Consider the following 24,860-nt stretch of genomic DNA (forward strand, 5'->3'; position numbering starts at 1 on the left):
TTAAAAAATTTCTGTTTTTTTTCATTCTTATTCTGATCGGCATCAGTATTCAACTTACCATTCAGCTTTCGTTTTATATCCTGCAAATGTCAGTGTGATTTTGACAGCTGACAAGATGGTTATTGCTGTAATATGTATCAAACAAGGATCCTTGGTTGTGAAAGATTAACGAGAATGTGTAGTAAGAGATATGTGTATTTAAATGAACCTCTTCAATGATTTAATTTGGGCATAATCGATAAAAATGCACCGATTGATCAGGTCAACAGAAAATCTGTACAATGTAAAAGAATAAAATATTACTGTAAATCACTTTTTATTCGCAAAAACTTTATTTTTCGCGTAATTACGAGAGACTGTCTAGTCGCGAAAAAATTTCATACTTGCGTATAATTCTTTTATTAAATATAACATAGAGCAATAACCAAAATTTGTGAAAATTTCGTTTCACTTATAAATACCACACAACAATATCACAAAAATAAGGATTTGCAAAAAATATAGTGATCTAAAGTAAAATAAAATAAGCCCACCTGCCTCGATTTTTCAAACAATTTGGATATTAAGAATCTAGGAATTTTTTTAATTATAGCCTAAATAGGCTATTGTTGTATATCTGGGTGTAAACTGACTGATCTGATTATATTACAAAGATTTAAAACTTCAGAAAACATTCTGTACAAAACAGAGCACAACTTCTACTTGAGGTTATCAAATTATTGGGTTAATATTTTAATTTACATGACACAAAATGCATGTAGGATGAAAGAACTGACAAACAAACTGACCTTTTATTACATGATGAGATTAATATTTGATATATTCTTACAATGGAGGAATATTGAATACAAACTATAATTACTGCAATTATCTGAAGTTCAGTCCTACACTTCCATGTACATGCAACCTTAATTGTGATTTAATTAGGTTTAGAGCATTATGCACTTCAGCATGAGGCCTCAGTTTTGACTTAAGACATGCTACCCCTCATCTAGTGCCAGACAAACTTGGTTAAGACGTCAATCTTTATCTTTAATCAATAGTATTTAATGTCTCTTTCATGTTACTCCCACCTGTCTAATCCTTCAGACAGTAGTTCTTGTTCATCATTTACAGATGAGTCCATTTATATAAGATCTCAATAACTCAGTAGTTAGGAACACTGGCACAGTACACCAGAGGCCCTGCATTTGATTCCAGGTTGATTCTTTGATTCTTCATCATTGTGACATTATTTCCTATTCAGCATTTACAAAGGACAAAATGTTTAACATTTACTTATCTCCTAGATTGTAGTTCTTGTTCAACATTTACTTACCTCCTAAATTGTAGTTGCTGTTCAACATTTACTGACCTCCTAGATTGTTGTTCTTGTTCAACATTTACTTACCTCCTAAATTGTAGTTCCTGTTTAATATCTATTTACCTTCTAGATTGTACACAGGCAAAAGTGGCTCGCATAAATTTTATATGAAATTCGCATGAATTTCGTGTAAATTTTTCGCATGAAAAAGAGACGAAAAACAAATCGCATGAAATTTATGCGAAAACTTTATCTTACCCTTTTACCTAATTTATGAAGTTTTAACTTAGATTTTTAGCTTTTGGCCTTTAATTTTACATGATGTGATGCAATCTCCAACTTGTGGTTTCTGTTAGAATTGTATTGGGGTTTAACAACAAAGAGTTAGAAGTTTGAACATCATTATAAAGAGTTTGTAAAATTTTAATGAAAAAGAGTTGATGAAAGAAATTGAAGATCTTAAACTTGAATTGTTTTTTACCTTTCATATGAATAATATACAATTTTTATATGAATATCGCATAATTTTCATATGAATTTTACATGAAGACCAAATTGCATAAATATCGCACGAAAAAAATCACATGAAAATTATATAAATATCATGCGAATATCATACAAACCAATTCGCATGATTTTCACATGAAAAAATATTCATATGATTTTCACATGATTTTCGCATAATTTTTATATAAAATGAAAATCATGTGAAAATCATGCAAGCCACTTTTCCCTGTGTAGTTCTTGTTCAGCATTTACTTACCTTCTAAATTGTAATTCAGCATTTACTTACCTTCTAGATTGTAATTCAGCATTTACTTACCTTACAGATTGTAGTTCCTGTTCAACATTAACTTACCTTCTAGATTGTAGTTCCTGTTTAATATTTATTTACCTTCTAGATTGTAGTTGCTGTTCAACATTTACAGATCTTCTAGATTGTAGTTGCTGTTCAACATTTACTGACCTTCTAGATTGTAGTTGCTGTTCAACATATACTGACCTTCTAGATTGTAGTTGCTGTTCAACATTTACTTACCTTCTAGATTGTAGTTGCTGTTCAACATTTACTGACCTTCTAGATTGTAGTCCCTATTCAACATTTACTGACTTTCTAGATTGTAGTTGCTGTTCAACATTTACTGACCTTCTAGATTGAAGTTGCTGTTCAACATTTACTGACCTTCTAGATTGTAGTTGCTGTTCAACATTTACTGACCTTCTAGATTATAGTTCCTGTTCAACATTTACTTACCTTCTAGATTGTAGTTGTTGTTCAACATTTACTGACCTTCAAGATTATAGTTGCTGTTCAACACTAACTTACCTTCTAGATTGTAGTTCCTGTTCAACATTTACTGACCTTCTAGATTGTAGTTCCTGTTCAACATTTACTGACCTTCTAGATTGTAGTTGCTGTTCAACATTTACTGACCTTCTAGATTATAGTTGCTGTTCAACACTTACTGACCTTCTAGATTGTAGTTCCTGTTCAACATTTACTGACTTTTAGATTGTAGTTCCTGTTCAACATTTACTGACCTCCTAGATTGTAGTTCCTGTTCAACATTTACTGACCTCCTAGATTGTAGTTCCTGTTCAACATTTACTGACTCCTAGATTGTAGTTCCTGTTCAACATTTACTGACCTTTTAGATTGTAGTTCTTGTTGAACATTTACTGACCTTCTAGATTGTAGTTGTTGTTCAACATTTACTAACCTTCTAGATTGTAGTTGTTGTTCAACATTTACTGACCTTCTAGATTGTAGTTCCTGTTCAACATTTACTGACCTTCTAGATTGTAGTTCCTGTTCAACATTTACTTACCTTCTAGATTGTAGTTCCTGTTCAGCATTGACAAAGGATAAGATTTCTTTCATGCTCAGCCTCCATGATGATTGCCACCTAGAGATCCAAGAATAAAACACAAATGCACTTCAAACACTTCCAGGTCTTAATTTGACTAGCAATAAGCAAATGCTTGCAAAGGAAGTACGGGTGCTTCAAAGTTTATCTATATGTAATGTCAATTTCACCAAAGTCTTCTACATATTGTCTATACTGAACCTCTTAATGGCCCCAAACTTTTGTATAACCATATTCAAGGTCTCAAACACCTTCCATTGAAAATTATAAATTTTTCATAAATCATTTGAGTTTAAGTAAATGCTGATGAATTAATAACCTTTTAAGTCTAGTGCGATCCTCATCTGGAACAGCTCCCTGGATCCAGAGAAGGTCTTCCAACCCTATAGAATCTGTGGCATGGATGACAGGAAATAGTTTGGCCTGGAACATTGTCTGGTTCTCATTGTCCTGTTGGAATAATTAACTAACTCTAATTAACCACTGTGTACCTACAAATTTGTGTAATGTTTAATGTGCTGAAATAAGGTTCATTTAGTGCTAACTTAAGCATATCATATATAATGTAAAGCAATGATGTAGCTGCAGAACTGCAGATCTCTGGAAAATATGATGTGGATAGACATACCAAAAAACTACAGATCCACTAACTGAGAAAACCTTTTTTTGCAAGTTGTAAATATGGAAATGTTTGTGTAGGGCAAGTACTGCAATTTTGTTATGAGTAATGTTTCTCAAAATTTATCACCATGCAATTGGTTATAAGAAGTCTGATAATAAACTATTAACCAACACATTTTGTAATTCTTTAACATCAGCAAAAATAACCCTAATATGAATGCTACAAAATTCAGAGTTGGAGATGTCTTGCAAAGTCCAAACAGTATCCAAGACAAAAATTTCTCTTTCATACCATCTCTAAGAATACTTATTTTACCAAGTAAAACCCCATTTATTAAACACTGCAGGCATGCTAACTTTGGCTAATAAATGAATGATTCCTGATTGGTTAATTTTATCATGTGGTTTACATGAGGTCCATAAGGGGTATTCTACTATATACAGATTAATAATATGAATTTGGAAAATAAACACTGATTATAAACATAATCAATATCTAATTATGTTCCCTAAATAAAGTTTCAGAACATTGTTTTTACTTTGCTTCCTCTTATCATTATTCTTTTTTCTACTTTTCTTTTGTCCGCAAGTGCTCCAGGAAACTACTCAAAGATGACACCTTTTTAAGGTTAGGATTGTTTTGTAGATGAAGGTCATCTTGTTGCATGTGCATGCACTTGAGTGTGCATGCACTGGGTGAAATTATAGGTATAATTGAAATAGCTTCAAAATTCATATTTTGTGATGAAATGCTTTGAAATTAGTATATAAACATAAATTAGCAGTGTAAACAAGACAATATGAGTGAATTAGCTTGAAAGCATGAGTGTGTGCTTGTGTGCTTTGCTCTGATTGGCTGAAACAAAAATCTCAATAACTTCCTAATATGTTTTTTGACAAAAAGCTTTGAAATTTTAAATATAGCTATATATTATGAGGTTCTACAGTGTGATACATGAATATCCAAATATTCTTTAAAACAAATGCATGTACATATGCTGCAATTTGATTGGCTGAAACTTCCAATGGCCATAAGTTTCTTAGTTTTTAAGAAAGCAGGATGCAATTTAAAACATAGATATATGTATTATTTAGTGTCATGTGGTCCTTGCATTATGGTACTATAAAACATGAATGTTATATGCTTAATTTTAACTTAAACAATATTTTATTCACAAAAGTGAATGGGATTGGGTCACAGGCTCAGCCTATTTTAGCCCTCTCCCTACATGCTTGCTTGTATGCTAAATTCTGATTGGGCTAATACTTAAATGGCTATATATTTCTTAGTTTTCAATTAAATTCTTTGATATTTAAGACATGGGTATATATAATGAACCTATGAGGAGATATATGTGAGAAATCTAGAAAACATGTGCATGCAAATGCACTAACTTGCAGTGAAATCTGATTGGGTAATACTCATACAGCTATATACATGTGAATACTTTGGAAAATGAAGTGTATATTTATAAAACAAAAGTATTGCCAATTAATGAAGCTTGTAGGGATGAAGCACCATAAGGGAGTGGGAACATCAGTAACAGTTTCCATTATAATTAGCACTGTTCCTATGGTATCTGGGCTGGCATCTCCCCCCCCCCTCCCTTAAACATAACAGAGAACTAATGCTGTTTGTTCAAAGAAAGGGTATAACAAAAATTGGGCTGAAGTCTCATATGTCTACCAGTCTTGGTGGCCCCTAACAGGAAGGGAGATTCTGTCCAGGAATATTTGGTGGTATAAGTACAGGGGATATCCCCCGGGGAACAGGGTAAACATATGTGTCTTAGCTATTTCCTGTCCACAATGATGTCTTACCACGGTTTTGGACACATTTTCACCTGTGCTTAAACACAGGATCCCCAGCTTGTCCTTGATACATTTTGCTGGCATGGATGTAATGATTTATAATACTGTATATATATCAACATTTGAGATACTGCAAGTAAACTTACAATATGATATCCATAACTTTGTTGGTAGTTACATATAGGATCTCTCATGGTTTGTGGTTGGACGTGATTTTTTATCCAACGACTTGTGTGTTTTTATCCCAGTGCCTTGGCAAGAGGATAAAAACACACAACAACCACAAACCATGGGAGATTCTTTTTATCACATGTTTAGCACGTAGCTATTTCATGTTTTACACAGTTTTATATAAGTAAATCAACAAAATTTGACTTGATCACATTCACGCAAGAACCATTGTGACATCACAACCGTGGATATGAAAATGATCTCCTGTGAGCTATATCCACTGCATAAAGGAGTAAACAAGTGATAAATATAATTTCATACATTAAATACCATCTAATCCAACACATGTGCAATCCACTGCACTGTGAATTCTGACCTACATATCATATCATTCCCACTTAGTTATTTTCCCTGTTCTTTACACTATGTAGTCCAACACCCTGTCAACTCCAACATAAAATTTATGTCCCAGTGCATGTTGGATAAGAAAGTATTTACCACTTCTGTGCTCCACAAGTCCTCCTTCACAATTCCTGTCTTGTTCATCCATACCACCATTGGCATGTTGCAGAATGTGCTCGAACTCTTCCAATATGGAACCTACAGAATCATGTTTGTTTCTTGTATACATTTTGATTTTAAAAAGACATGGATAAGCTGCAATTTTACTATACATCAAAATAAAACAAATGATTACATATTTTAGTGAGTTATAAAAAGTTTTAAGTTGGCTTGAGATTCTAGATTTATATTTGATCACAATACATGTATAAAGATACTGAATAATTATCCTATTATTTAACTTATTTTCGAGCCACAAATAACTGATTTGAATAAGCACAGCTTTTGCTGAAGCACAGGGCACTAGAAGCTACTTTTAGACCACAAAGTCAGTGTAGATAATTTTTCTATTGCAATTACAGGTAATCAGAATCACATACAATTGTATTAATATTTCATTAAAAAAGAAGAACCTGAATTTTGTCGTATCTCCCATGAATGGTGAGGATTTCTCGTGTAATTCCCAGAGTTCTGAGGTGAACATTAAAGGACTGAACAACCATAGAATCATCGATAGTAATAGTTTTCTGAAAGAAAAACAAAAGTTTAAACAACAGGTCTACGGGTGCCACAATGCTCACCTGAGTTATTCAAAAGATGTTTATACGATGAGTACACCATGCATTGGACACCCTCATACTTGAAAAAGTTCACCCATATCGCTATGAACCAAATATTATCAAAATGGGACTTTACATATATTACATGATTAAAATATGAATTTGTGACACAATTTTATTCTAGTTATTGAGAAAATATCATTAAAAAATTAATTTTTTTAGAATTAGCCAGAGTTTACCATGAATTGAAAAGTATTTACCATGCATTGGATGAAAATATGCTTCATATAAAATGAACTCTCTATTTTAATTAAATTGACTACATGTATATCAATCCACTTAATTTGAACAATTTAGAATCTACACTTCCTCAGGAATCTTTTGCATAAGTTTCTTCTTCTCTGGTTCATTGGTTCTTGAGAAAAAGATTTTTTAATGACCCACCCTAAGGGTGCAACGATAAACCGTTTGACGGTATATCGCGGTATATTTTTCCACGGTTCAATTCACGATACGCTAAACTGATATCGCGGTTCGGTTCAATCGGTCCAGAATTATCCGAATCGTCTCTTTTGTTTACGGAAGTTAAACTCATCTCCAGCATCTTACAGACCTCAGATTTAACACGGAGGACTTAATGTGATTATAAGTTATAGATGTTAAGACAAATGTTAAACCCTTTAGATCTAAATGTATTCTTTGGTGATACACGATATTTCATCACCTGTGTATTTCGATGAAAATTCACTGTCTTGTTGACTAAAACGTGTTAACATGAGATATATGACAATTGGTTTTCTACGTAAATAAAATGAATAAAAGAATGAATGTCTTCCTTTTTCATTCCAATTTAAAAGGAAGATTATTAGGAAAGGTCCCCGTAGTTCCCTGTAAATGTTCATCATTGGTTTAGAAAATTGTCAAAACTCAAAGATCTACCTAACAATCCAATTCAAGTTAACAAAATTTTATTTTAATTATTATTAAAAAATATGAACATTTTATATAACCCTGTCAAGGTTTAAAAAAAAATACGATACAAACTTGAAAGACTTTTTAACCTTGTCATGTATCGTGATACGTATCGTATCGTGAACTGAATACCGTGATACGTATCATATCGTGAGGTTAGTGTATCGTTGCACCCCTAACCTACCCTATTTTTGCTTTTTCTTGATTATCTCCCCTTGGAAGTGGGCTTGCCCTTCATTTGAATAATCTGGAATCCCCTTTACCAAGGATGATTTGTGCCAACTTTGGTTAAAATTGGCTCAGTGGTTTTTGAGAAGTAAAAATGTGGAAAGTTTACAGACGGATGAACAAACACTGGACAATGTTGTTGGTTTGTTTGTTTTTTGTTTAACGTCCCTCTCAAGAATTTTTCACTCATATGGAGACGCCACCACTTGCCAGTGGAGAGCTGCAAATTTTGACCTCTACTCAGCACTCAAAGCCACTGAGCAGTGAGGGATCTTTTTTGTGCCAGCATCTACTGCGACATGGGACCTCGGTTTATAAGTCTCATCCAAAGGACCGGTCTCAACGTCCCACAGTGGGATTCAAATCTGCAACGTAAGGATCAACTCCTTACTCCGCGACTCTAGAGCAGACGCTCTACCACTGCGCCACGCAGGCAACCACTGAACAATGGGTGATCAGAAAAGCTTACTTGGGCTTTCTGCTCAGGTGAGCTAAAAACTGTTTTTCTTTTCAAAAAAACAAAACAAAAATGAAAAAAAAATTTATCTTTTTCAAACATAACAGAACAACTTGGTGTCTTACCTTAAAATTGTCCACTTTCAGACCAGCTATATAGCAGTCTTTGCCAAACGTAACATGACCTTTGACCTTACAACAAGAAACCACAGTTTTCCCTCCTACAGTCACATTCCCATACAAAGCACTGTTCAACAAGGTGCTGTCCTCGTTCACTTTGCAGCTGGACTGAAACCATTTTTGGATTAATGTTAAACAAGCACTGGTCACCAGTCAACATGCTTTAAAATATATAATCAAACTTTTCCTCTAAATAAAGTTTTCAGGCAAACTGGATACTAGTCTTTTGAAACCTATAAACCCCCATCCCCCTCAGCCTCCCACCCCAACTCACCAACCCAAATAACCTTCAATAGAAAATCTTCATTCCATGCAAATAAAAAAATAGTTACATTCCCTCTTTCCCCTGTTGCCACCATTTGACCCATTTCCCTAGAGCGTTTGCCACACTGCCCCCTGAAACCATTTTGACTGACTTGAAATAACAATTACATTTCCAACATGTTATTATTAATAACTACTTAAATATCACCAAAGTATCACATATTATATATCAATGTGTTTGAAATGCATTAAATTTTAGCACTATTAATCTACAAACTAGAAATATGTCCATAGGACATGAATGCCCCGCCGAGGGTATATTAGTAATGCAACATTTTAACACAAATTGAGAAAAGTGAGGTCAAGGTCAAAGGAAAGGTCAAGGTGAAAAAATATATTGATGCAGTTGAATAGCTTACATTAGTATGTTTCAGCATATGAAGTTTGACACAAATTTAAGAAAAGTGAGGTCAAGATCAAATGAAAGGTCAAGGTCAAAAATTGTTTATGCAGTTGAAAAGGTTACATCAGTAAGTATTAGCATATGAAATTTGATAAAAAATATTATGAATGGTTTTAAAACTGAGCTAAACACTAATTTAAGAAAAGTGAGGTCAAGGTCAAAGGAAAGGTCAAAGTCAAAAAATATTGATGCAGTTGAATAGCTCTCATCAGTATGTATCAGCATACAAAGTTTGACACTAATTTAAGAAAAGTGAGGTCAAGGTCAAAGGAAAGGTCAAGGTCAAAAAATGTTGATGCAGTTGAATAACTCTCATCAGTATGTATCAGCATATGAAGTTTGATAACATTATCTTGAATGGTATCTTTAAAACTGAGCTAAAACCTTATTTAAGAAAAGTGAGGTCAAGGTCAAAGGAAAGGTCAAGGTAAAAAATATTGATGCAGTTGAATAGCTCTCATCAGTATGTATCAGCATATGAAGTTTGTTAAAAATATCTTGAATGGTTTCATTAAAAACTGAGCTAAACACTAATTTAAGAAAAGTGAGGTCAAGGTCAAAAGAAAGGTCAAGGTCAAAACTTGTTGATGCAGTTGAGTAACTTACATCAGTATTTATCAATATATGAAGTTTGATTACACTATCTTGAATGATATCTTTAAAACTGAGCTAAACACTAATTTAAGAAAAGTGAGGTCAAGGTCAAAAGAAAGGTCAAGGTCAAAAAATGTTGATGTAGTTGAATAGCTTACATCAGTATGTATCAACATATGAAGTTTGATTACACTATCTTGAATGGTATCTTTAAAACTGAGCTAAACACTAATTTAAGAAAAGTGAGGTCAAGGTCAAAGGAAAGGTCAAAGTCAAAAAATGTTGATGCAGTTGCATAGCTCTCATCAATATCTATCAGCACATGAAGTTTGATAAAAATATCTTGGATAGTTTCTTTGAAACTGAGCTTTGAACAGAGCTAAACGCAAAGTGTGACGGAAGGACAGACGGAAGGACGGAAGGACGGAAGACAGACATGACAAACACTATATGCCCCGGCCATATTCATGGCGGGGCATAAAAACAATATAGGTGAAAAAGGTAAAATTAATTTTTCACAACTGCATGATGTTAATATTATCCTTACTTTGAAAGAAAACATTTACAAAGCATTTTTCTTAAAATATACTTGCATGCATAGCATATAATACTGTATCATTTAAAAAGATTCATAAGTTTTAAAAATATTATGATAGTTCATTAAAGGTAACTAATTGTCTAGACTAGAGCCACCTCAACTTTGTGATCTTGTTCAAGGAGATGTGGTTTAGACATTTATTTAGCCGACACTTTCTTGCAGAAGTCTCTTGGGAGGAAATAAATTAACACTTAAACCAATGCTTAGACCTCTAACCAGTTTATATTTTATTATCTTCATTATCAAGTTTCTGACATAAGACATTAGGCAATCACCATTTTTGTATTTGCTATATATGTGTTACACTGTATGTACACTATGAAAGTTAGCTTACTTGTAATACATGTACAATACTGTAAAAGTAGGTTAAAATACACCACTGTAAAAGATGGTTATTAGACATTACTGTTAAAGTAGGTTGTATTAACTACTTATATCAACATTTTGATTGTTGTAAAGTATGCAATTAGCGTACCTCAACATAAGAATGTGTCCTGTTTGACCAGGAAAATGTAGCTTCTGGAAAATTATTCTGATAGGGACAATTCTGAATGAGCTTCTTGTGATCCTGGGCCTCCCCTGACAGATAATGGAACTGTCCAGACTCTACCAAGCCTAAAAAAAACACAAAACTATTAAAAGAATTGTAAAGATTGCCAAAATAAAAGCATGGAGAGCAAACCGCAAATATGACGTCGTACATGTACGTTATGTTGCATTATTATAACAAAGTCTTAATAGTGCATTTTTCATTGCAAGACGAATAAAAATAAAAATATAAATGTAAGAAATAAAATATCATTTGTTAGAGTTTCACTGGGATATGACATGAAGTTGGTATGTGATCATATTTTCTATAATGCCCTTCGGGCATTATAGGATTTGATCACATGACCAACTTCATGTCATATCCCAATGAAACTTTAAAAATGGTATCTTATATCTTAATTGAATAATTTACAAACTAGTCTTATCTCTTTGATTAACTGGTTACTCTGTTGGAAAAATTTACAACTAACCAGTTACTAAAAATTATCCAATTGCCATTGAATTAAATTTTTTTTTTTTTTTTTAAATTTAAGTTCAATATGGAATTCAAATATATATGCTCAAGTCATTATCAATTTAACAACATAGGCTTGTATTTAATTATTAAAGAAAATTCACAAAATCATACTCATTACCTTATAGCAGTACTTTACCTAACCTTCAAATTATAATAACTTTAAGAGGAACTTTGATTTTGTGTAATGTATTTAGTAATTTATTTCTGTTACAAAATTATACTGCCTAGATGCTATTTGTTTTCAATTTGTAGCATTGCACATTTATCACAATTATTCTAACATTTTTTTTAGGATTTCTCTTATCCTAAATGCATGAAATCTATTTGATTCACTAAAACAGATTTATTTTCAAAAAAAAAAAAAATCTGCTGCAGATTATAGACAATCAAATTGAATTACTATTTAATCAAATCAAATGAAGGCACAATAAAATAATTTTAAAAGCACATTATTAAATATCTCTAAAATCATTTCAAAATCAATCATATGAATTAATTCATATCCATGAAATATTTAAATTGACTCTTCTTTCAACAAGCTTTAATTCCCACAAATGGCACATTTAGGAAGTACCGGTACAATTGTACTACAGAGAAACTAATTAATGATAAGGAAGTACTATACGCAAAATAATAAACAGAACCAAACACTGGCAAGTTTTTGGAGGAAAAATTATTTATCAATTTAAATTCAAATTCCAGTCCTAAAACACAATTACCCAAACTATTGACTCATGAGAACCCAAACTATTGACTCATGAGAACATACAAGTCTAAAATTACCAGCTTTTCAGAAAACTTCCTTTTTGCCACCTGGCTGTGCTTGACAGTGCACTCTACAGATGTCTCGCTACCCACTACATGTCATTAATAAACTGAAGAGGAAAGCAATTCAAGGTTTAAAATGCGAGAATCTTTATTTAGGACCATTAAAATAATTTCATTCATAAAAATTAATGTTCTAAAATTTATCTGCCATATGTTGTAGAACTGCAGAGAGATGGGTTTCTCCAACAAAATGGTGAAAGTTATCTTAACATTTTTCCTGTTATCTAGATGTATTGATGGAAGAATAGGTTGTCTGACAGAAAATAATGATTTCCATAAGAAGCGGGAAAAAATGTACAAAGATATGCTCGATAATTATGACAAGAGAATAATTCCCAGGTGTACCAGCTATCCAGTAAATGTGTCCATCCAGCTAGCCCCGAGAGAAATTGTGGATGTCTTTGAACAACAAGAAATTGTCAAGGTCCGACTATGGATCAGGTTAACTTGGTTTGACTGTAACCTGGTTTGGGACCCATCTACATATTGTGGTATCTCAAGGCTTGTGGTTCCATATGATGACTTATGGATTCCTGACATAACACTTCTGGAGGGTGTGGATAATATTGCTAACATGCCAGACATGAAGGAATACAGAGCACTTGTTTATAGCAACGGAACTGTCCATTATAATTTTCCCACAGTGGTGCCCACCGCGTGTTCAATGGACTTGAAATATTATCCTTACGACATTCAGAAGTGTGGAATAACATTTATGCCCTGGATTTATATTTCTGATGATGTTGTTCTAGAACCTGAATCAATGTATGGGGAACTTTCTAGTTTCTTAGACAGCCAGGAGTTCCTTGTTAAAGAAGTACCAGTCTCACATACCATAGAAAACTATCCATGTTGTGGAGGGAACTTCTCAAAAGTTAGTTTCACAATTAAAATGAGGAGAAGGCCGGTATTTTTCATGGCCACTATTGCAGTCCCATTTTTCATCATCACCATCATATCCTGTGCTGGCTTTGCCCTTCCTTCCATCTCTGGTGAGAAGATCTCCTTTCACACAACAATAATGCTAGCCCTTGTGGTATTTTTGCTTCTGGTACAGGATCAGTTCCCATCCACCTCTGAAACTTTCCCCAGAATTGCCATTTACTTTTCCATCAGTATGATTTTAAGCAGTGTGTCCTGTGTCATGTCTGCAGTAGTGATGTATATTTACTATAATGACCTTAGTGGAAAGAAAATGCACAGGTGGGTAAGAATAATCTTCATAGAATGGCTGGGAAAAATAATGTTGGTCAAAGAAAGAAACCTTCCATATCATACATATCAACCAAAAAATGGAGACAAGGTTCAGTTGCCTCCAGGTGTCACATGGGATGAGCTGAGTAAAAGCAGAAAAAGCCATAAAAGTTTCGTTATACTCAACACTGTGTTTGATAATCATCTACCTACATGCACAGAAACCGAGGGAACTCTGCCAAAAATGAGAAATAACAGCTACAAATCAGATGACAGAAATGATGAGGAAGATGTAAAAACAGATGATTCTGCTAACACTAGAAAAATGAATGACTGGGAACTGCTGGCATATACACTGGACCGATTCTTCACTGTGTTCTATATTTCCATGACATTCATAAATTCCTTGGTGTTTTTGACTGTCATGAAATCCCATGAAACAGATGAATAAAACCGTTCATTTCACAAAACCAGTTAAAAGATATAAGGACATAAGTGCTCCTACCAGGTTTCATCAGTAATGCAACATGAAAAGAAATGTACCTTGCTTTTTTGTTTAAGATTAGGGTAAATGAGGAATAGTGGGGTCAAGGTCACAGGGAAGAAAATTATTACACAGTTGAATAGCTCTCAACAATTTGTATTTATGTATGAAGTTCATAAAAATATCTTGAATAGTTTCATTGAATCTGAGTTTTAAACACGACAAATAGTGAAGTCAAAGGTCATAGGAAGGTCAAGGTAAAATAAAAATTGGACACAGTTGATAAGTTTTCACCAGTATGTATCAGTGATAAAAATACCTTGAATAATTTCTTTGAAATTGAGCTAACAAAACTTTAAGAATAGTAAGATCAAGTCATAGAGAAGGTCAAGGTCAAAATATTTTATGGCAATTGAATAGCTCTCACCAATACACATCAGCATACGAATTTAATAAATACATTATTCTTGAGTACTTTCTTCAAAACTGAGCTAATTGCAAATTTAATAAAAGTGAGGTCAAGGTCAAAAGGAAGATCAAAGTCAAAAAATGTTGATGCAGTTGAATAGTTTTCATCAAAATGTACCAGCATTGAAGTTTGATAAAAAGGGAAAGATGGAGGGACAGACAAAGGACATGACAACCACTATATTCCCAGCCATATTCATGGTGAGGCATAAAAATTCATGCACTTTCAAGACAAAAAAATGATACAGTCAGATGTCAGCTTGTGTATGAAATTAATTTTTTAGGAATTACTTTACTTTATGCATTGTTATTAATAGAATGATTTTAACTATAATTATCTTGGAAATAACAAATTAATTACAGAGTAATATTATATGTAAAGCACAATTATATTGGATTGATTGGGCATGCATATTTGAATTTTAATGTGAACTTGAATTTTTTTTTTGTTTAACTTTTTAAGGTTCATTGACTGTCTGATAAGAGAGATAACTCTTACTAAATGACTACTGTAAACCAACTTTTATTCATATGCGAGAAATATCCGTGAATTTCGCGACCTACTTTAACTCACAAATATTAATAGCCACAAACCATTTATTTTGCTTTGTATTTGTAGAGAATGTTTGCTCAGTTGTGAAAATTAATCATTGCAGTTTGATTTCAAACTGACAAATAGCGAATAAAAGTTGACATGAATAATAGTTGGTTTACAGTATTACACAAACTTCTTCATAAAATTTGTAAGTTTGTCAATGCTAAAATTTGTGTATTTAATCCTAAATTCAATTTTTTTTTTTTATAGAAAAGGATTAGTATTAAATCAAAATTCTGTAGAGGAAGAAAAGGGTGATGAATCTTAAAATAGTTCTTACATTTTATTCTTAACAAATAAATAAAGAAGATTTACCTCTTAGTATTACTTATAACTAATTTACTTTGTGTATTAATCATAACCTCGTGAAGTTTTGTGCAAAAAAAATTCTCAAAAATAATATTTATTTCAGTATTTTATAAACGTTTTGGGCTTCCAAAGATTTATTTACCCTTCTCAGTTACATGAATTTTCTTTGGTGACTAAATCTTACTTTCATGAAATAGTTGTAGAAAATACAGTAAAATTCATTTAGTATAAACACGGATATAGTGAATTTAAGGATATAGCAATGTTTTTTGCAATGCCTGGCAAAATTCTTAACAGATACTTGTAAAAATTTACAGATATAATGAACTGGAATATAGCAAAATTTATGGTTATAGTGAACTGATTTTGTGTCCCCTAGAAGTTAAAAATAACAAAATTTACATCTTTTATAGCAAATTTTCAAAGATCTAAATTTTTTGAAATATTGAACTAACATTAATTTTGTAAGTTTTTATATTTGAAACTCAATTCATCTGAAAACTTTAGAACTCCAAGGCATATGTTGTATTTTATACTTCCCCAAATACATTTGTGTTCATACTTGAATGAAAAAATCTTGTGAATTCGCTATGTATTCTTTCAGGAATTTGTTATACAAATAACAGATGTAGAAAATTAAATTCACAGGTCCCCAGAACTTCTCATAACCTAGTTTTACTGTACTTACATGCCCACATTTTATATTCTCCCAGTTCCTTCCACAGCAATGACCTTGCCTTCTTCATCCTTCTCTGAGTGTCAAGGTCATCAGGTGTGCCACTTCTACTCCATTTTCCATTGACAAAGTCCATCTCTGTAACTCCTGTTGCCATTGGTAACATGACATCAAAGAACAAAGACAACTGAAAATTAAGAATAATGAATCAAATTTTTTTCTCATTTATATTATTGGTAAATCCTGTGCAACATTTTTCTCCCAAAAATAATGTCATAATTTTATTGCATTATATTTTATCATTTTAATTTACTATACATATTATTAACAATAGTTTTGGGAAAATTATTTGCATCTGGGATGTTTCACAAAGAAAAAAGGGAAATAACACCAGTTTCCAATAATTCTACATTTTTTAAACAGGCACCAAATCATTACTGAAAATCATAACAGATTTCACTGTATATGGTGTCCGTGCCATAATATTTCAGTTAATTTATCTGGTCTGGCTTTATTCTGTTAAAAGAAGACGAGCATTTTTTAGTACTTCTATGTAGTCCATGTTGTCCACATCTATGACTTATCTGTATAGGGGGTTCTCCAGTCTGTGTTGGTGTACATCTATGACTTACTGTATAGGGGGTTCTCCAGTCTGTGTTGGTGTACATCTATGACTTACTGTATAGGGGGTTCCCCAGTCTGTGTTGGTGTACATCTATGACTTATCTGTATAGGGGGTTCTCCAGTCTGTGTTGGTGTACATCTATGACTTATCTGTATAAGGAGTTCTCCAGTCTGTGTTGGTGTACATCTATGACTTACCTGTATAGGGGGTTCCCCCTTCTGTAAAGGTACACTGTATATCTATGACGTACCTGTATAGGGGGTTCCCTAGCCTGTGTTGGTACACTGTATATCTATGACTTACCTATATGGGGGTTCCCCCGTCTGTAATGGTACACAGTATATCTATGACGTACCTGTATAGGGGGTTCTCTAGTCTGTGTTAGTACACTGTACATCTATGACTTACCTATATGGGGGTTCTCCAGTCTGTAATGGTACACTGATTATCTATGACGTACCTGTATTGGGGGTTCTCTAGTCTGTGTTAGTACACTGTACATCTATGACTTACCTATATGGGGGTTCTCCAGTCTGTAACGGTACACTGATTATCTATGACGTACCTGTATAGGGGGTTCTCTAGTCTGTGTTAGTACACTGTACATCTATGACTTACCTATATGGGGGTTCTCCAGTCTGTAATGGTACACTGTATATCTATGACGTACCTGTATTGGGGGTTCTCTAGTCTGTGTTAGTACACTGTACATCTATGACTTACCTATATGGGGGTTCTCCAGTCTGTAACGGTACACTGATTATCTATGACGTACCTGTATAGGGGGTTCTCTAGTCTGTGTTAGTACACTGTACATCTATGACTTACCTATATAGGGGGCAGGGGCGTAGCTTGACTTAAAATTCTAGTGAGGCACAACTATTGTGGCCGGGGGTCTGGGGGCCGGTCCAGGGCGGAGCCCTGGTGGGAGGTTCGGGGGGGGGGGGGGGGGGGGGGGGAGGGGCAAAACCCCCCGACGGAAAATGAATTTGGGAGTGTTGAATGTAAAAAACATACTTGTCCTGGACAGAAATTTCGTAATTTTACTGGTTTCATTATTGAAGACTTCAGCGTACATATGATACTTCATATTTCAAAAGTATTTAGTAGAGTGCATAAAATTCTTTATTCAAACTTCTAAGGTTTTTATTTTTTCCACATAAACTACTTTGAAAGAGCCCGATCTCATGAATTTTGATCCAGAACATATTGATATGAAAGTACAACATTTTATAGATTTGTTTAAGGCGGATGTGCTGAAAAAATCTAGTGAGGCAGTTGCCTCATTGCCACAATGGAAGCTACGCCCCTGGGGGGTTCCCCCGTCTGTAATGGTACACTGTATATCTATGATGTACCTGTATAGGGGGTTCTCTAGTCTGTGTTAGTACACTGTACATCTATGACTTACCTATATGGGGGTTCTCCAGTCTGTAACGGTACACTGATTATCTATGACGTACCTGTATTGGGGGTTCTCCGCTGTCCAAACCCATATATGTACAGGCATCTAGTGGTGGCTTGACATGGAAGGCCAGTAACTTCTGAGCAATAATGTGATTAAAGAACACCACAGAACACACCTGCAGAAAAAAACAGACCTGATATATACCTTACTGAGTGTATGTAAAAACATATGTTTAAACCACATACAAAGATTGTGATACATTTCTACTAGTAAGTCAAATATACAACTTTTGTCAACCTAAAAAAATTACAGTTGAACTTCGGTATCTCATACACTGATATCTCGAATACCATGGATATGTCGATGTGATTTGGAAGTCCCAACCCCTTATTCTTTAAGTATTTTAAGCTGGATATCTCGAATCCTTGGATATCTCAAAGTTTTTTCTCAGTCCCATTGAGTTCGAGATAACAAGATTTGGCTGTATTTTCATTTAATGCTTTCTGATTGTTAAAGAAAAAATGAAGATACACAAGCTCAACTCTATATGGAATAATTATGTTTCAAAGCAATACTTTCTAGCTAATCAGACATTATTAGTTATGTAGACACTTAGAAGGGTAATATTATACATTTATTGCATGATAGTGAGGGAAATATGAAGATTTATTCAGCCAAGAAATATCATATTCCCCGAGGGGAATATGATATTTCTTGGCTGAATAAATCTTCATGTTTCCCGAACATTCATGCAATGAATTGTTTATTATACAGAAACAAGCAAAAACTTTGAAATAAACATAAACTTTCAAATTCGGCACCGCTCTCAAATTCACTTTTATTTTTAACGTAAAGTTACTGAAACCCTTTGACACATCACTAATCATCAATTTTGTGACATAAACCAGGCTATTGTGACGTCTACTACTCTTAGGAGTTTTCTTTCAACAAACGATAACTATTGCGGGAAAATGCACTAGGTATCCGAAGAGGGGGGATATGATGAAAAGCATGCCGATGACCATGAAATATGAAGTTTTATGGCCCGATCATGTGATAATCTAGAACCAATCAGATAACGCGTTGTGTACAATAATTATAATGAGGTATAATAAGAAAATATATGGGTTCTTTGAAAAAATGCATACTGGGTGAGGTGTGAGCCAAGCCCAATATGCATTTTTCAAGGACCCCATATATTTCCGTATTATCCCTCTAAGTGCCTACATAAGGAATTTATCCTGTCAAAGATTTTTTTAAAAGTTTATTTTTTCTCAGTTAAGCAAACTATTTCATAACAATAATTTACATTGTGACATTGTTTGATGCTTAAATGTGACATCAGTTATTAGGCTCCTTGCATGTTCAAATGAAAACAACATATTGAATGTGACTGGACAGTATGGCACATGGAGGGGGCATACTGATTTGATGTGCGGTGGGTAGGTCACGTAGAGGAGGTACATTAACAATAAAATGTCGGTAGGCAGCGTAATATGGTTTAATACAGTATTCTTCTCGACCAGTGAAGTTTCAAGATTTTTATCAGAGGCAGGATAAACACAATTATAGCCCTTGAGCTGAGCAAAAGGTTGGGTCTTTCATTTACTTATGTTCTTCACCACTCCTTTTTCATGTACCAGGTAATATTTTTTTTCAAGTTACACAAGATTGGATGTGTTAATTATTGTTATTAATTAGTTTTAACCGAGATACTATGACTCACCACTGGAACCTTTCCTCCCTTAATTTCACAATCTTCCAAACTGCCTACATCCTTCTGATACAGAATATTTTCCACATATCCCTGAAAATTTCAGAAAAAGACTAAATTATAATGTGAAACAAAGGTATCGCAAAGTGGAGCATCCCCATGCAAGAGAACATATTGATTCCAAAATTACACTTTATTGGGAGGGGATAAAAAATATAATTTATTTTATTATTTGGAGAGGGGGTGTCTCCAGTTGTAAAAAGTTCCTCACTTAGAATTTTAGAAATGCAAAAATTCCCTCAAATTTCACAGGCACTAAATCCAGATAATAAATAAAACACACAAATATATTTAATATGGGCAACATCCCTCACCTGAGCACTTTTGTTCGGTAAAGCAGAAATCAGTTCAGTATTGAAAAGTTTAAATATATAATTGGCCCAAACCTACTCTCAGAAAGGGGGGGGGGGGGCATACTTTTTTTTCAATACTGAGGATGCTTTCATATTTCTTTGATTAATCATGGCTTTTGAAGATTTTTAAAGATTTTTTCCCTATACGAAATTGATTTTCTATTGTGGGCACCACCCTTACCTCAGGGGTCATGATTTTGATAAATTACCGGTATATCTACACTACCTTAGAATGCTTCTGTATGATTTCTCATGGCTTTACTATTCTTGAGAAGAAGATTTTTTAAAGATTTTTCCTATATATTCCTTTGTAAAATTTTGAAACTCATCGTGGCTCCACCTTACCCCTGGGGGTCATGATTTGAACAAACTTGAATCAACACTACCTGAGGATGTTTCCATATCTATATGACCAATCATGGCTTTGTTGTTCTTGAGAAGAAGATTTTAAAAGATTTTTCCTACGTATTCCTATGTAAAACTTGAATTGCCATTGTGGCCCCACCCTACCTCCAGGGGTCATGATTTGAACATATTTGAATCTACACTAACCAAGGAAGCATCCATTAAAATATGATCAATCATGGCTTTGCTGTTCTTGAGAAGATTTTTAAAGAATTTTCCTATGTATTCCTATGTAAAACCTCAATAGCCCATTGTGGCCTTACCCTACCCCCTGGGATCATGATTTGAACAAACGTGAATCTATACTACCTGAGGATGTTTCCACATAAGTTTCAGATTTCCTGGCCAAGTGATTCTTGAGAAGATTTTTAAAAGATGTCATTAATTTTTCACTAATTCATAATTATCTCCCCTTGAAAGACTGTGTGGCCTTTCATTTGAAAAAACTTGAATCCCCTTCACCAAAGGGTACTTTGTGGCAAGTTTGGTTGAAACTGGCCAAGTGGTTCTTGAGAAGAAGTCGAAAATGTGAAAAGTTTACAGACAGACAGACGGATGGACAGACAGATGGACGCTGGACAAACTGTGATCAGAAAAGCTCATTTGAGCCTTTCGGCTCCAGTGAGCTAAACAAGAGGCCCACGGGCCTTATAGGTCACCTGAGTATCATGTATCAACTTTGCCATGAGCCCTGCCCTAACACCAGAGCCCTGCCCTAACACCAGAACCTTGAACCAGGGGACATAAAATTCACAATTTTGGAAGAGGCACTCTTACATATCATAACTATACTCTTAGTTCATCAGCTTAATACCCAGGAGAAAAGGAGAAGATTTTCAAAGAATTATTGCATTTTTTACAATGTAATCATTAGAGCCCAGCCCTAACACCAGAACCCTGACCAAGGGGCCATGAAATTCACAATTTTGGAAGAGACATCCTTACTCATCATAACTGTGCATTCAGTTTGTTTGCTAAATACCCCAGTTCAAAGAAGATTTTTAAAGAAATAATGCATTTTCACTACATATTCAACAGAGCCCTGCCCTAACACCAGAACCCCTGACCCTGGGGCCATGAATTTCACAATCTTGGAAGAGGCACCCTTACTCATCATTACTATACTCGTAGTTCATTGGCTTAATACACAGAAGAAAAGGAGAAGATTGTCAAAAAATTATTGCATTTTTACTATGCAATCATTAAAGTCCCTCCCCCTTACCCAGAACCCCTGATCCAGGGGCTATGAAAGTCACAATTTCTGAAAAGGCAACCATGCTCAGCATAACTATGTTCGTAGTTACTTTATTTAATACCCAGGAGCAGAGAAGATGATTTTCAAAGAATTATTGCATTTTCACTATAAAATCAATAGAACCCCATCCTACCACCAGGACCCCTCACCCTGGGGCCATGAAATTCACAATTTTGGAAGAGGCACTCTTGCTCATCATAACTATGTACTTAGTTACTTTATTTAATACCCAGGAGCAGAGAAGAAGATTTTCAAAGAATTGATGCATTTTCACTATATAATCAATAGAGCCCCACCCTAACACCAGGACCCCTCACCCTAGGCCCATGAAATTCACAATTTTGGAAGAGGCACTCTTGCTCTTCATAACTTTGTACTTAGTAATTTTATTTAATACCTAGGAGCAGAGAAGATTTTCAAAGAAATAATGCACTTTCACTATATGACCTATATAGCCCCACCCTAGCACCAGAACCCCTGCCCCTGGGGCCATGAATTTCACAATTTTGGTAGAGGCCTAAATGCTTATTACAATCATGCCAACAGTTTGACTGCTTGATGTCCAGGAGTAAAGAAGAAGATTTTTAAAGATTGCATTAATTTTGATAGTTTTAGCCCTATCCCTCTGGCACCAGGGGGGTAGGGGTCATGAATTTCACAATATTTACTCCCCTGCACCCACAGATGCTATATGCCAAATTTGGTTGAAATTGGTTCAGTGGTTCCAGAGAAGAAGCTGAAAATGTTCAAATGTTAACGCACGACGGACACAAACAGATCTAGCAATAGGTCACCTGAGTAAACTCATGTGACCTAAAAATACATCACATTTCAATTAAGAGGACTGAGAATTTATAAGACAAAAAATCATAGGTAATCAAAGATTACAAAGCTCACTTTGACAAGTGTTATCTATAAGTAAGGCAAATTTCACATCATATTTTTTTCTAGTTAGTGTACATAGTATACATATAATAGTGTGCATATAATAAATCATGACCTATTCTGAAGTTAAAAATTCTTTGAGATCAAACCCCGAGCCCCAGGGTGATGTCTTTAAGGAATATCTATTTTCAACTTACCGTACTTTATACTTATGTGGGATTTTGGTGAAATTTTAATCATTGGTATTTGAGCAGAAGGTTTTTAAGGAACCACTACTTTTGTTTATTACTCTCAATTTTATCTCCTCAGTCTAAATGTAAGAGTCACTCCTCTTTTCTTAATAACACTGTCACAAATTTGACAAAAAATTTTTTAACAGTGTCATTTGACAAATATTAGTCAAGGGGTTCTTGGAATATGGTCCATTTTCAAATAAGCTCTCTGAGCCCTCAGATCACATGAATTGCATAATATTCAGTCACGGTCACACCCACTTTTTCATTGACTTATATGAATCAATAATTTGACAATTAATTGTTGATATCCTTTCAAGCTTTAAGAAAAGTTATAGATCTAAACCAAACTGTAAAAGAATTGCGAGATCTTCCACAAATGCAGCAGCCATATATATGGTTAACCAGAGGTGCCAGCAATATGCTTACGTACACAGCCCATACGATTGTAATCCATATGACTCAAACCCAAGCCAAATGTTGGTAAATTAACTTCCCATTACCTGCTAATTTTATATCAAATCATTATTAATGATAAACTTCTTTAAATTCCTTGAAAAAATATTTCTATTATATATTTGCAATATTTCATACTCTATGTCCATTGTGTAACTACTTGTATTTGAAGTTTTAAATGACTCTCAAACGATGACTCCTACATTCTTAAAACTTATTGTCCTTTACATCTAAATGAAAATGAAGAAAACTTTCATTTATCCCCATGGAAATTCCAACAGAATATTGGAAAAAGTGATCTCCAAAGATTACAAACATGTAGATATTGTAAATCAGAAATTCCAGCATTTTCTTAATTTCTTCTTCAGAAAATGTGTGCAAAGAATCAGAATCATTTTACCAAATAGTTTTCTGGATAATGAATCACAAGAGATGTTCATTTCAGAGTCCTTATGTTCAATGAGAGGCAGTCATTCATAATATAAATACTGGTCGTTTCTTTTTCTATTTATCACAGATTTGGGTGCATAAAGTGTGGAATAGAGATTTTCAAAAAAAGTTTTGAGCAATAAAGTTTGCTAAATTTTAGGATTTTTTTTTTAAGTATCCACAATTGATTAACACTACAGTTGAACTTTGGTATCTCAAACACTGATATCTCAAATACCATGGATATGTAGAAGTTAGTTGGAAGTCCCAACCACTTATTCTTTAAGTATTTTTTCCCGATATCTCAAATTCTCGGATATTTTGAAGTTTTTTTCTCTGTCCCACCAATTCGAGATAATGAGGTTTGACTATATTTCTAAAATATGTTGAAGCAGATTTTTTCTCTATAAATGAAATAGTGAATATTTCTTTTCTATTATAAATAAAATTCAGAGTAAAATCTCACAAAAGTATACTAAGCATACACACACACACATTACACAGGGGTTTGCTCCTGGAGTTTAAAAAATATTTATTCAAAAAAAATCATTTACCAACTATTATATAGTGTAGTTGGTTTATGATTTTCTTAATAAATACTTCTTTTTTTTTTTAACACTTTTTTACTTTCTTTTTTACAATAAGCCCCTGTGCACAATATCAGCAGACATGATATACAACTAGGCACAACTGAATGCTAGAGACTATATATTTATTTTACATTTTACCCCTTCATCAATCCTATAGACTCTTTCAATCTTAAAGA

At 33.9% G+C, this 24,860-nt stretch overlaps 1 protein-coding gene across 1 annotated transcript in view; it reads right to left on the bottom strand.

The window, feature by feature from the left end:
* Positions 1 to 24,860, bottom strand: part of LOC133172180 (L-fucose kinase-like) — a 71,719-nt gene that overhangs the window by 38,580 nt on the left and 8,279 nt on the right. The window contains exons 7-15 of the mRNA XM_061307018.1: positions 20,031 to 20,111; positions 18,360 to 18,479; positions 16,284 to 16,458; positions 11,127 to 11,266; positions 8,679 to 8,840; positions 6,750 to 6,863; positions 6,274 to 6,375; positions 3,491 to 3,621; positions 3,133 to 3,210 (exon numbers count right to left, since the gene is read on the bottom strand). Of these exons, the coding sequence (XP_061163002.1) occupies positions 3,133 to 3,210; positions 3,491 to 3,621; positions 6,274 to 6,375; positions 6,750 to 6,863; positions 8,679 to 8,840; positions 11,127 to 11,266; positions 16,284 to 16,458; positions 18,360 to 18,479; positions 20,031 to 20,111 (1,103 nt within the window). The remainder of the gene's footprint in view (positions 1 to 3,132; positions 3,211 to 3,490; positions 3,622 to 6,273; positions 6,376 to 6,749; positions 6,864 to 8,678; positions 8,841 to 11,126; positions 11,267 to 16,283; positions 16,459 to 18,359; positions 18,480 to 20,030; positions 20,112 to 24,860) is intronic.

Source organism: Saccostrea echinata, unplaced genomic scaffold (assembly GCF_033153115.1).
Source record: "Saccostrea echinata isolate AGI-Se365-2 ecotype Australia unplaced genomic scaffold, CSIRO_AGI_Sech_v1 ptg000054l, whole genome shotgun sequence".
NCBI classification, from domain to species: Eukaryota; Metazoa; Mollusca; class Bivalvia; order Ostreida; family Ostreidae; genus Saccostrea; species Saccostrea echinata.